This window comes from Cydia amplana, chromosome 14, assembly GCF_948474715.1.
Source record: "Cydia amplana chromosome 14, ilCydAmpl1.1, whole genome shotgun sequence".
In the NCBI taxonomy this organism is placed as follows: Eukaryota; Metazoa; Arthropoda; class Insecta; order Lepidoptera; family Tortricidae; genus Cydia; species Cydia amplana.
Window position 1 is genome coordinate 5,338,412 of NC_086082.1, and position 12,747 is coordinate 5,351,158.

A 12,747-nucleotide genomic window follows, 5' to 3' on the forward strand; every position below is an offset into this window, starting at 1 on the left:
TATGAGAAAGAAAGGAGTGCAGAGTGCTGAGGTGACGCAAGATAGAGGAGATTGGAAGAGGAAAACATGTTGTGCCGACCCCACATAACGTGGGATAAGGGCAGGAGGAAGAAGAAGAAGTTTCATAATGCCTCGTCATCGTCCAAAGTTCAAACCCACCTACAATTACATAAGCAGCTGGACCGTACCTAAGTTTGCGGTTAATTGATGAAAATGTGGTCGTATTATTTATAAGCTCGAAACGTGCCCATTCTATTACATCACTTATCTCGCAGATGGGACAAGTAAGCGCGCTCGACATTTTGCGGTTCCACTTTCTTCGTTATATATATTCCCGAAGAACGTTACACTATGGCCGCGGAAATTGTAAGCCGCTTATTATACTAGGTTTGGTACCCCTTTTCGGGAATTTTCCCATAGGATTACACTTTCCATTGACACACGAATTCTTGGCTAGTGAAGGCCGTTAAAGACTAAAAAGTGAGTCAATAAAACACAGAAATTGAATTTATTTTTTAGGAAATTTTCTGCTGTGTAGGACACTGGAAGGTAGAGTTAGACCAAGCTAAGTTGGCAGCGATTTTGATAGCCCAGACTGTGCAAGGGTTATTTTAAACGTCAAAATTCTCCGAAAGTATATTGAAATATCAAAGTCGGTGTGAAAATGTTCTTGAGCGCTCAGTAGCAAAGGTAGTTTTTCAACTAACTCTAGGTTTACATGTGACTCAACATTAGCCCGAACACATGTCGTCACGTGTCAGACTTCGTCCTTACAACATAAAACTTCCTAAGGGAAACCTTTTGGCGTTCAGTAATTTCAGTATGCACTATAAATAACTACGCACTTTAGGACCTTATCACGGAGGAATAAAGTGCAAATTATGTACATATTTATAAGTTGACTGTTGGTAAGGTCATTCGCTGAACTAGCCTGTAAAACACGGCACTGTAGTCACGAATCAAGGCCGAGGGCTAGGCAGCACGCGATTTCTCAATACTGGATTTACCAGTGAGTCAGGTGTTTCAGAAATCCGATACACGATAGCTCGTGTTAGGAATACGGATCGGGTTTGCTTTTGGCGGTATTCCTGATGCGGGCTAGATATAAGACAAAGGAATAAATAGGAATCAATTCGAAAGTAAGTAGAATTGTTTTCACAAAATTCAAAATGTCACAAATATGATAAAAGTAGCGAAAGAATCAAGTGTTAATGTTAAACAATGCATTTTAGTAATCTTTTGGCTAGGATATAATAAGCATTTTTCAAATGTTTTTTGAGGATCCATTAATTGGGTTAATCAACTTTTTCTTGTCACACGTTGCTATGGTTACGGTCTCCTGAGTCACTCTTAAAATTCTCTTAAAAATGTTGAGTTCTAGGTTTTTCGTATTTAAATGAACCAAACTTGCATTTTATGGTAGTTATAAGACCTTTCTACTGAGCATGTTAGTAGAACATGGTACAGCAGTTCTTCTAACAATCTATGCTACTATTGTCTCCTCGCTGATGGGACAGAATAACAACAAGAAAGAGTTGATTAACCCAATTATTTCGGTAAACTTAGATTTTGGAATTATATGTAGGTACTTAACTGACATAATATTCATTGCGTTTTTTTAAATCTGATTTTTAATAAGGCTTTGGACACTCTAGGTGATCATGTCAGCCTCATTTATTGCGTTTTGTAGTTCGAAAATACGTACTGAAACGAAAATTTCGAAGGAAATCAATTTTCCAGATTGAACTAAAACTTGTGAAAGAATTTTGGTATGAAATTGTGTAAGAATATTAGTACTATACGAGTAGGTGCCTTGACCTTGCCAATTTCCATTACTCGCAGAATATGCCAGCAAGATTGATGGCCATGTACTGACTGCAAATGTGTTCGTAATACTCACAGGTGGTGTTCGAAAAATGGTGTTTGGTATGTCTATATATTTTTACTACAAGGACCTTCACCAACTTATAGTTGCGAGAAATTAATTAGTAAGTAAGTAATTAGGTAGATTTGTTTTATTTAATACATTTAAATTATTTTAAATATTCACTGAATTTTGTAATTTTTGGAAGTACTCATAGGAAGCGGACCATAGGGCCGATATATACAAATGTATGAAGGTCCTGTTAAATAATAAATTGAAAAAAAAAAAATTAGTAAGTAATATTAGTTTATATATCAGAGCTCCACTTTTCCTCTCCCACTAATCTGCTCAATGACAGATCCTGAACGATCCGGCTACCACAGGATAGTGCAGCCATTATTGTAATTGGTAACCCTAGTGCAACCGGTTCGTTGCCGCCAATTACGGTAAACGCTGCTAATTGATGGGTTGAAAAGCGCATTTAGTGTTGTACCTAATAGTTTTCACGCATTGCGCTCCGATTCGCTTAACTTTAATCGTATGATTGCCCGAGGAGTTTCACAGTAGGCCCAACACTATTATGTAAACAGCTTATCGTGAATAATCATCATAAATGTGACGTTATCTATGAAAAGGGACCTTATTGTCGATGGCGCTTACGCCATTATTAACGATGCTCCGATATAAATACAATGCCGCGTGACGCTGTGCGGCGTAAGCGCCATTGACAATAAGGTCCCTTTTCATAGATAATGCCCAAAATAATGATAAAACTACCTACATCTAAACATTGTACACTTAACTTTTGAAAAAGAAACCAAAAGTAGCTAGCAAAATTGTAGCAATTGTAGTAACCATAAGTACCTACCTACTCATGGTTATTACATAAATAAATAACGTCAAAGAAAACAAGAGGCGTGTAACTCACTTCTTGCTAACCTATTCCCAGCGTTCCCAGCCCACTATAACTTGGATCTTTTCAAATTGAGAGTGAATAGACATCTCTGAGGTAAGCAATAAGCGTGCTCCATCCTAGACAACATCTTCACTTACCATAAGGTGAGATTGTGGTCAAATGCTTTCCTTTATCCAATAAAATAAAAAGCACCCGAGTGGTTCAACAATCGGATACGCTGCGAGCCCTCGAGCTCATGAATGGCAGCCATCCAGTTCGATAAGATCGCTCGAGCAAGATAAAGCTCTTCCGGACTGTGAAAAGTCGGGGTAATACGTGAAGTTTGGAATTAGAATACTAGCTCTCTTTTGATTTCATTCCATTATGTTGTTTAGAGTAATGTTAGGAATCTTCTGAACGGCGATCGGACTAAGAGCGTTTTCACATTGTCCGATCAAAAATCGGATGTCGGAATTGTCGGATGATCCTTGGAGAATAGCAGCTGATAGAGAGTGGTGTTGGTGAGCATCTGGTATGATCGGACAGCAAAGTAAACCGCTCTAACGTTGGATCGCACTAATTTAGTAAACTTTCAAGATCTAAACTCGTCTCTTCACTGTCTGCCGTGGCTTCCTGGATTTCTTTGGATATTTGGCTCGGTGTGAGTCTTGTTGCTCGTCAATCAAGTAGAGAGTGATCGTAGGGAGTGGCAAAGATACACACTCGCTGGTTTGATGCCATATTAAGGTTACGCGCGTAAAACTGCAGAAAATCGGCTTGTATGGACAACAACACAGAGCGACTGATGGTAGTACGTTACAGTACGTACGACCTTCTAAAATTAGGTATTGACATAGACAAGGAAAAAATTAAGGTACTCACGATTTTGGTGTTAAGGTGCATAAGCTCCCGCTCAGTGACGCGGCGCCGCGCGGTCTCCATCTGCTGCTGTCGGTACTGGTTGTACTTGTACAGCAAATACATCCCGGGCAGGGCCAGCACCACGAATGGTCGCATCAAACTCGACGACGACCGCGCAGGCATTTTACCACCATTTTACACTACAGTACACAGTTTACACACATTTTGACACAACACAGTTTACACGCATGGAAGAATTTGACTTAGTCTAGAACTACGGGGTTTCTAAGTTATTGCTTGAATAGACCAATGTTTAGTATATTTACACAGCGTTCCGGTTGCGCCACCTGCAATGAAACAATACATTTTAATTATGAATGTATAATGTAAACAGAAACGGCTCGTGTTATTGTAATTACAACGTATTCGGTGGACGATTATATTGAACAATTCGGTCGAGTATCAGGAGCGAGTGCTCCGAGCGACGTGAATTGTTAATTTGTGTAATTTCCTCATTTTAATTACATTTATGACCTGTTTGACATTATCAAATTTCGAGTTGAGACTTATACTTAGACCTTATCATATTACGAACATAATTAATAATTATATTCAATGCGAGATGTGGATGTTTGGATTAGTTAGTATGTTTTAGCTCTGAAGATGAGCATTCATTAAACATAGATTCTCCTACGCCTTCCTACATAATATATAATACTCCCCCGCCCTGTTATATCATATTAGCTGCAATTTATCGGTAACCCACTTGACCTTCCCCTCGAAGCCTTCAATTACGCCGGCAACGTTCGATTATCGCGGAAAATTAGTTTTTAACAAACTTGCCAATACGGCAATTTGGACCGAAATACAGCTAATGAGCAGGCAATGAGTTGATGGATCGTCCCGGGAAGTAATTGGCTCCGCGGCTGTCAGTGTCGATACGGGAGAGACGGGATATCACGACCAGCGGGTAAATATGAAGGAATGCTCCCGGTACTGGGTTTCTATACAAATACACTACCGGTACCGGGAATTCCCGGTTCTCGCCATACAAACTCAGTACCGGGAGTATTCCAAATATAAATTATGAACATTAGGTTTAGGCAGGTATAGAAAAGGATAGGAGACTTTTCAAATAACACAAAAAGTATAAATTAGAGCCTGGGCATAACATTGAAGAAATCGTGGTAGTTTTCCTTGGCTTTTTAAATATCCATCAGAAAAATCTGGTTAGATCCAACTTCGCAGCCGTAAGAGTGAAGGAAAAGTGGTCACTTTTCCGTAGTATAATGACAATGACGTTTATAAATTTCAATGTAATTTTGAGTTAAATTGCAACTAGTCGTTTTAATTACTATAAAACCATTCGTATTTTTACTAACTCTAGACTCTAGGTACATAGTTTTTATTCTTTTTAATAATGTTTCAAGTTAGCTTTTAAGTTAGAAAACATATATTTAGATACCTACATGACATTGTCACCGGATTCTCTCTTCGGAAAATCTTACACTAGTGGCTCTGTGAGCTGTAGACCTCGCGAGCAGAGCTTAAAACTGAATAAATGTATGGCAAAAATATTTATTAAAATATAGGTATAGTACATGTAATATAAACAAAAAATTAAAAACTACATAAAGCTACAAACAAAAATTAAACGAATACGCTTAACGCGCGCTTGATCAATAAAAAATACGAAATTTTTCATTTTTTCAAAATAAAAAAATAAAATAAAAAACAACTATACGAAATTTAAGTATTAAAAAAAATACAAAAAGTTATGTAGCAGTATACAATTACTCGGGATTGAACCAGGGACCTCCCGATGCAAACAAAAAAAGCGAACGTTTGCAAAATACGCCATTATAGTTCTTACTAAAGCTGACGGAATTTAGCTACTCATTCTCAAGCAAAAACTAAATATCTAAATACCGCCAAAACCAGCGATACAAATTTTCTGAATTTTTGGCCATTTAATCTATAAACATATCTCAAAAAGAAAAATCTCTTATGATACCGATACGACTATTTGTTTAGGCGGGAGCTATCACGACTCCGCCATTTTGAAAAATTTCCAAAAACCGGATCGACAAAAAAAAATTATTTAGTCATAGAATTCGGTTACAAAATTTCACGAAAATCGGTTATGAATTGCGACCTGTAGAGGAGAACATCCGGACATACAAAAGCAAAATGCCCGAGTCAAAACGTAGACCTTCGCTACGCTTCGGTCAATTATTTTGTTACATCCTTATGTAATTTCAGTTAGGCATGTGACTAAAATTTTCTGTAGCAAGTTTTGTTTTTCGCTAACTAGTTTACAGCAAAGCGTTCGTGATTGCCCTACTCTCCCCTAATGTGGAACAAGTTTTCCGAGGCTTCCTTTATCGTGCGACGAGCCACGGATGATTGGATTTGCTCGAATGGAACGCAATTGTTCTGGAAATGTAATGTTGCTGTCTATCAATGTTATTTGTTGCGGTGTTACGGCCGTTATATGTATTTGATCTTTATGTTTTGCGATAGAAACAAAAACGGTAGTGGTATTGTATGACTTTAACTTTCTAGCAATAAATAATAAGACGGAACACATACAAATAAATATAAACCATTTAGGACTAATCTAAGACACAGGTCTATAACTGCAAACCACTTTGTTCGTTCGTCTATTCTCTTTACCGCTCCAATTATAATAATTGCAAGAGCAATATTAGAGGTTCAAATAGACGACGAACGAATGGTCGAAAAAGTTTGTAGTAAGGTAGTAACCCCCCTCCCCTCCCAGTTTCGCTATCGTTACATGAAGTTTTCATTTTAATACTTTCGAAAAATAAAATCTTCCAAATTGGTGGGTCTTTAATTTAATGTCCACGCAAAATTTAACTATAATATATAAAGGTAGCTGAAGCTTCCTGGCTTGCATAGCAAAGACATTATAATTCTATATTTAGCCCCCATGAAAATCGAAAGCACCCGAAGTTGGTGCCAGAGCGCCCTGGTACCCGAGCGATACCATCGACGTCGAGTTGTGGCAAGACATGTGACGTTCGATCGCCTATTGCCTGCTCATTGGTAATGTTGAGAACAAAAGTATTATTGCCTGCTCATTGGTAATGTTAAGAACAAAACTAAACTTCAACAAAAGTACTATTGCCTGCTCATTGGTAATGTTAAGAACAAAACTAAACTTCAACAAAAGTATTATTGCCTGCTCATTGGTAATGTTAAGAATAAAACTAAACTTCAACAAAAGTACTATTGCCTGCTCATTGGTAATGTTAAGAACAAAACTAAACTTCAACAAAAGTACTATTGCCTGCTCATTGGTAATGTTAAGAACAAAACTAAACTTCAACAAAAGTATTATTGCCCGCTCATTGGTAATGTTAAGAACAAAACTAAACTTCAACAAAAGTACTATTGCCTGCTCATTGGTAATGTTAAGAACAAAACTAAACTTCAACAAAAGTACTATTGCCTGCTCATTGGTAATGTTAAGAACAAAACTAAACTTCAACAAAAGTACTATTGCCTGCTCATTGGTAATGTTGAGAACAAAAGTAAGAGCAATTAATGTAAAATGTTGACAACAAAAGTACTATAACACTTTAAACTCACGCGTTTTGTACACATATTTAATTACACAAACGGGTCTACCGCGATATAATTTCATTGTTTTTAGCTTTAAGAGTCAACAGGAGTGCTCATTTCTCCATACAAACGTACTCGACTGTTTCCTCCGTGGGTTTTGAAGCTAGAGCAATGATTTTTTTAACACAGATTAATATTGTCAATATCTGTGTTGGACCGTTTTCCTTTTTTTGATATTTTAGTTTTTTAAGGCGCTAGAGCCCTTCAAAAATTGCCAAAAGGGTCTAATTGACTATGCCGCAATGAGAGGCGTGGTATTCAATCTAATTGGTAATGAAATTATCTTTGTCGGACCGGTTTGCTTTTTTGGCTAATTGATATGAGTCATATCAATTAGCCAAAAAAGCAAACCGGTCCGACAAAGATAATTTCATTACCAATTAGATCTCAAAATTTCGTCACATTTGGTTAAGTTTTGGGGGAGGAAACAGTCGAGTACGAAACCTCGTTTTTTGAGATTTTTATGCAGGGTTTTTCGCCTTGTCCTTATCGCACTAGTTTTAGGAGCCGCTTCCATTAGCGAGACGGGTATGTTTACCTAAAATATTTAAATCTCAGCTCCCTTATCCTCTTAATTCCGACGTTTCAGCTGAGTTGCACCAGCTGTGGTCACGGAAAGACTGACGTCCCAACAAATGTCAACGGAGATATTAATAAAACACCACTAAACTACCCGAAATTAGTTAATAAAAATGTTCGGGGTAGACAAAGAAATTTCAGCTACCCGTCAAAGTTTAATGTTTATTGTCCACGGCACGACACGCAACACTCACAGTATCCGCACACTGGTCCGAAGATATATCCGCTGGTTTCAACATTTGAACATTTTTATTAACTAATTTCGGGTAGTTTAGTGGTGTTTTATAAATTAAATATGTGAACAAAAGTACTATTGCCTGCTCATTGGTAATGTTGAGAACAAAAGTAAGAGCAATAATGTATTTCCAAAGTTTGTCGTGGTTTACTTAGTTATACGTATAGATCAAAATGCTGCTAAAATATGGGACAAAGGTACGTAACTTATTTAACTAAGGACACAGATTGGACAAAGATTGGAGATTGATTAAATGACAAGAATTTTGTGGGAATAAATACAAAATTGCAAACTCGTGGAAACAGGATCCCGATTTTAATCGAATTCGAGTTCAATTAGTATGAAAGCTCCAAGATGCAAACACTATTTCGCATCCAATCTCATTTCTCAAAGGTCAAACAAAAACAAACACTTCTAAAGAACTATCAAAAAGGAGTTCGCAACTAAATAACTTATATCTTTTCTCGCGATTCTCAAAATTCCGTCTCCTTTGCACCTTAGTTTGAAACATAAAGTGTGATAAAGACAAGGTTCAATCCCGATTTTTTCGAAGTAACGCGTTGATCGGATCGTTGGATAACAGGCTTAACGCTATTTCGGCTGTTACGTGGTTTTTGCCGTGGTTACATCGCTGGCCTTAATGTCTGATGGCGGCTTAGTTTTTAAGCTAAAGTTAAATGGGTAACCAAGATGGAAAGGATGTAATCCATTTACCAAAATAGCCCACTTTGGTATTGCTCTAAAACTCTTTTAAATATGTTGCTTCACTGATATACTCCACACTGTTAGATGACAATTCGAAACCTTATTTCAAAGTTTTCAAACACATAAAATCCATGAATGCTCAGTTAAAAAAGTAATCCAGTGACTCAAATCCCAATACCTTGTTCATTCACATTCGAAATGAAATTGAAAAAGCGTGAAATTAAAAATAACGGGCGCTCGGAAAATAACGATTTCAGTTTATTACCATTCCGTTCACCTTTGGGAGAACAGCGCTCTATGTGTTAAATCTCCATGCTCGTATACGTCGTTGTTATTTCGATGGTTGACTTGTGATTTTTCCCCTGCGATTCTACGCTTGGAGTGAATAGAGCGTGCGGAGTGAAAAGTCATTCACGCTGGTTTTGGTATTTCCCATTAGAATACTTACTTTTTACTTTAGAACTTCTCTCTCTTCGCTACTTTATCTTGATCATAAGGTTCATTTTATTGTATCAGAGATAGGTATTGCTAAGTTCAGTGCCGGCCCGAGCCTTGATCACTTTGATCAGGGTAGAGCGAAATCGGGTTTTGGCGCCCTTCGTTCAAGTTTTCAAGCGTATTTTGGGTCGCGTCTCGCGTCTTTTAAAACTTTTTTTTTCTCATTTGCCATTTTGGCGCCCCCCTTGCCATCCGGCGCCTAGAGCGGCCGCTCCACTCGCTCTACCCTAGATCCGGGCCTGGCTAAGTTAATCAGTTGATGATCATCGTCAACTCGACGGTGACAATCGGACAAACGGCGATCATCAACTCATTAAGTTAGCAGCCGTTTATGAATAACGCCATACGTTACGATATAATAGGAATGTTACTATCCGGTCTAGACTGCCAGTTTATATTTAATTAAAGTCCAGCCCTAGTAGCACGGTCGCATTTTTATCGTTTATCACCATACCTGTCACGTTCTAACAAGTATGTAAGTGCGAAAGTGACGGGCATAGTGATAGTCGGTAAAAATGGAACCGTGCTGAGCCCGCAGGTATAGTGTGCAATATATGGCAGTCTCTCGGGATTCTGATACAGGTGATTGTACGCGGTTCACTGTAGCTATATCAAGGTATGTGTTCTGTATTGTGTGAGCTGTATTAAGAGCTTTAATTAAAACTTACTAAACGTTTTATATGGTTCAGGTATAACTCTGCTAACTATTTTCATTATCAACGTACATATTTTAAGCAAAATTACGCTATGCCTAGTTGTGACAAATGTAAGTTGGCTATTATGATTTTATTAATTGTTAGCAGCTAACTTATTATCGCTGCTATATCGCTAAAGTCTATAAATAAGACATGCGCTACCCTCACAATTGCACGTAAAAATCTCAATTTTCTTACCTTAAAGCCACTTTACTCATTTGGAATGTTGGAAAGTGAGACATTTGAAAAAAAAAGGTTTAACCGCTCCACATTTCCATTTTGCTGTGGCGCAAACCAGAGCATACAGAGACCTTCAAAAAGGCTAATCTATTAAAAGCAACCCTTTGATTAGGCGTTGAATAGAGCCAAATGAGGTTACTTAGGGACGTTGGAATGTCTTTCTAGCGTAGCTTTGTTTGATCTTGACGACTATTCACATGATCAAAGCAGATATGTTCAAACGAAAACGCAGAGGTGCCTGTTAGAAGACTTTGTCACGTTATAAGGACGACTTGGAGTGCTTAGTCAGTTAACTGTGCCGTCGATATAATAAGTAATAATAACACTTAGCAGAAGTCAAAATATTTATTAGGTACCGTATACCTATCTAACGCGCTAATTTAGTACTTAATACGCTAAGGCATTTGAACTCTCGAGTGTGCTAAAATAATATACAAGACTATAAAAATACTCGTATACAAATAAAATAAAAAACATGACCTCCCTTTTTTACCATCAGTAATACTACGAACAGCTCTACACCTCCATTAAAATAAAACCTCGTTGAAACTAAACCACGCTAACATTCAGCGTCTCCGAGTAAAGATGGCAATAATAATCCCGAGAAGCTGTAGCTAAGAACTTGGGGCCCTAGTGCGGAGAACCAACTCCTTACCTACCCTAGATCGTATCTCATTCAATCGCAAAAGCTACCTTAGGATTAGGGAAATAAAGTTCACTTTTAAACAGCGGTGGGTAAAGCTGGCATGATGCGCTGTCTCCAACTGAACTCTTTTAATATTCTTCTCTTTACAAAGCTTTTATTCTTTTGTTCTTGCACTTTATGCTCAGGGGTATTGCACGTTACTTTGCAGCGAGGAATATTTAAATGGATGTTTGTTTTGAGCAGAGACAGTTTGACTAGGTGAGTTGGTGATCAAATTGTGTTGATCTGAGGTAAACGGCGATATTGTATTTCCATTGATCCAATTTATAAATATTCTTATAAAGCTTAAATTTGTTAAAACATTTTATTAAAAAGGTCCTATCAACAGGCTTGCATGGCCACAGAAAATTAATTTCAGTAAAGTCTTACTATACTTACCATCTTCCATCTTTTAGCATATGGCTAGCGTAACAGTACTATGGTTGCAATAATATGGAAGTGTAAAGGCTGAAATACACTGAATAACAAATCTACAAATAATAATGTCTGGTTAATTAATTCGTGGTAATTATTTAGTGTAGGTACCTAGTTCTAGTTCTGCAATATTTGAAGAAAGAAAATGAAATGGTTTAGGCTGTGCTTTGTCTGTCAGTATCGCGATTGTTTTCTCTATTTATGAAAATATTATTTTAGGTATCTTCCAATACTAGGATACCTAGTTTTCGCTACCTTCTAATAGGTCTTGGAGAGGTCTCAATCACAATTTAGTGTTCATCATGAGAGCTGAAAGCATCGAGCTGAAATGTCTTCTTTTGTTTTCCCTGTTTTCAACAAAAATGGCGAAAGTCAATGCAGGAGTAAAGAAAGCATCAGAGTAACGACAACGTATAACTAATAACTGCTAATTATTTGTATTAGGTATGTTCTAATCTTCTAATCCATCTCAATTGATGATGCGAAATGATTATAGAATGTACTCTGCAGTTTGCATAAGTCGTATTCATAATAGCAGAGTGGTTTAGTTCAGAGGTGAAATCCAACCGAAGGAGGCAAGCTGAAGTCCTGACTTATACTCATTATCTTTTGTCTCCAGTATTTAACTTGTAGCCACCCAAATACCTATAAAAAAGCCTTCTATCACATTGTACTTTAAATCTTTATTTTGACAAGTCAAAATTGCATTTGTCTTGGCAAGGTTTTCTTTGTCGGCGGTTACAGGTTAAAAACGTGTAAGTATACCTAGCTATAAGAAAGCTTGCCTATTTTAGAATGTCTGAAAAGAGATGATGCTTGGGAGTTATGGTATACCCACATCACCCACACGACAGCACGGTTATCTGATTTGTTTGTATTAAGTCTACAACTGTCAGTTTAACGTGTTGCTGTTACTCTGATCTCTTTCTTTACTCCACTGACAAGATGAGGCTTTCACCGCCCTTATTACTTCGGTCCCGCCTCGGAAACGGTGGCCTTTGTTCTCGTGATATTATTAAATACTGTACGTGTCTCTTGTCAATTTATTTCATGTTTGCCGTATAAAAGGTTTTCTAGATATTGGTAATGTTATTTTATTACATTATTAGACATTGTAGGTACTTACCTACGTCACACGTGTTTTAAATATTGACGCGATGGTAACATTTCGGCCGACAAAACCGCTCCCATACAATTATTGGAGTTACTTACCTACGCTCTCATTTTAAAATGACATGCTTAAATTAAATTACATTAAACTTGGCATGAACACTTACGTAACATATATGTAGGTGCATACCTATATATCGATATCATATCAGTGCCCCGTTTATGAAAAGCTTGTAACTTGTAATACAAGTGGAAGTCCCTTTTTGTCAGCTTTTGTTAGAAAGGGACTTCCACTTG

General features: G+C 37.4%; 1 protein-coding gene across 1 annotated transcript in view; it reads right to left on the reverse strand.

The window, feature by feature from the left end:
* Nucleotides 1–12,747, reverse strand: part of LOC134654049 (inner centromere protein A) — a 77,783-nt gene that overhangs the window by 49,180 nt on the left and 15,856 nt on the right. Inside the window, exon 2 of the mRNA XM_063509445.1 lies at nt 3,642–3,967. Coding sequence (XP_063365515.1) covers nt 3,642–3,803 — 162 coding nt within the window. The 5' untranslated portion in view covers nt 3,804–3,967. The remainder of the gene's footprint in view (nt 1–3,641; nt 3,968–12,747) is intronic.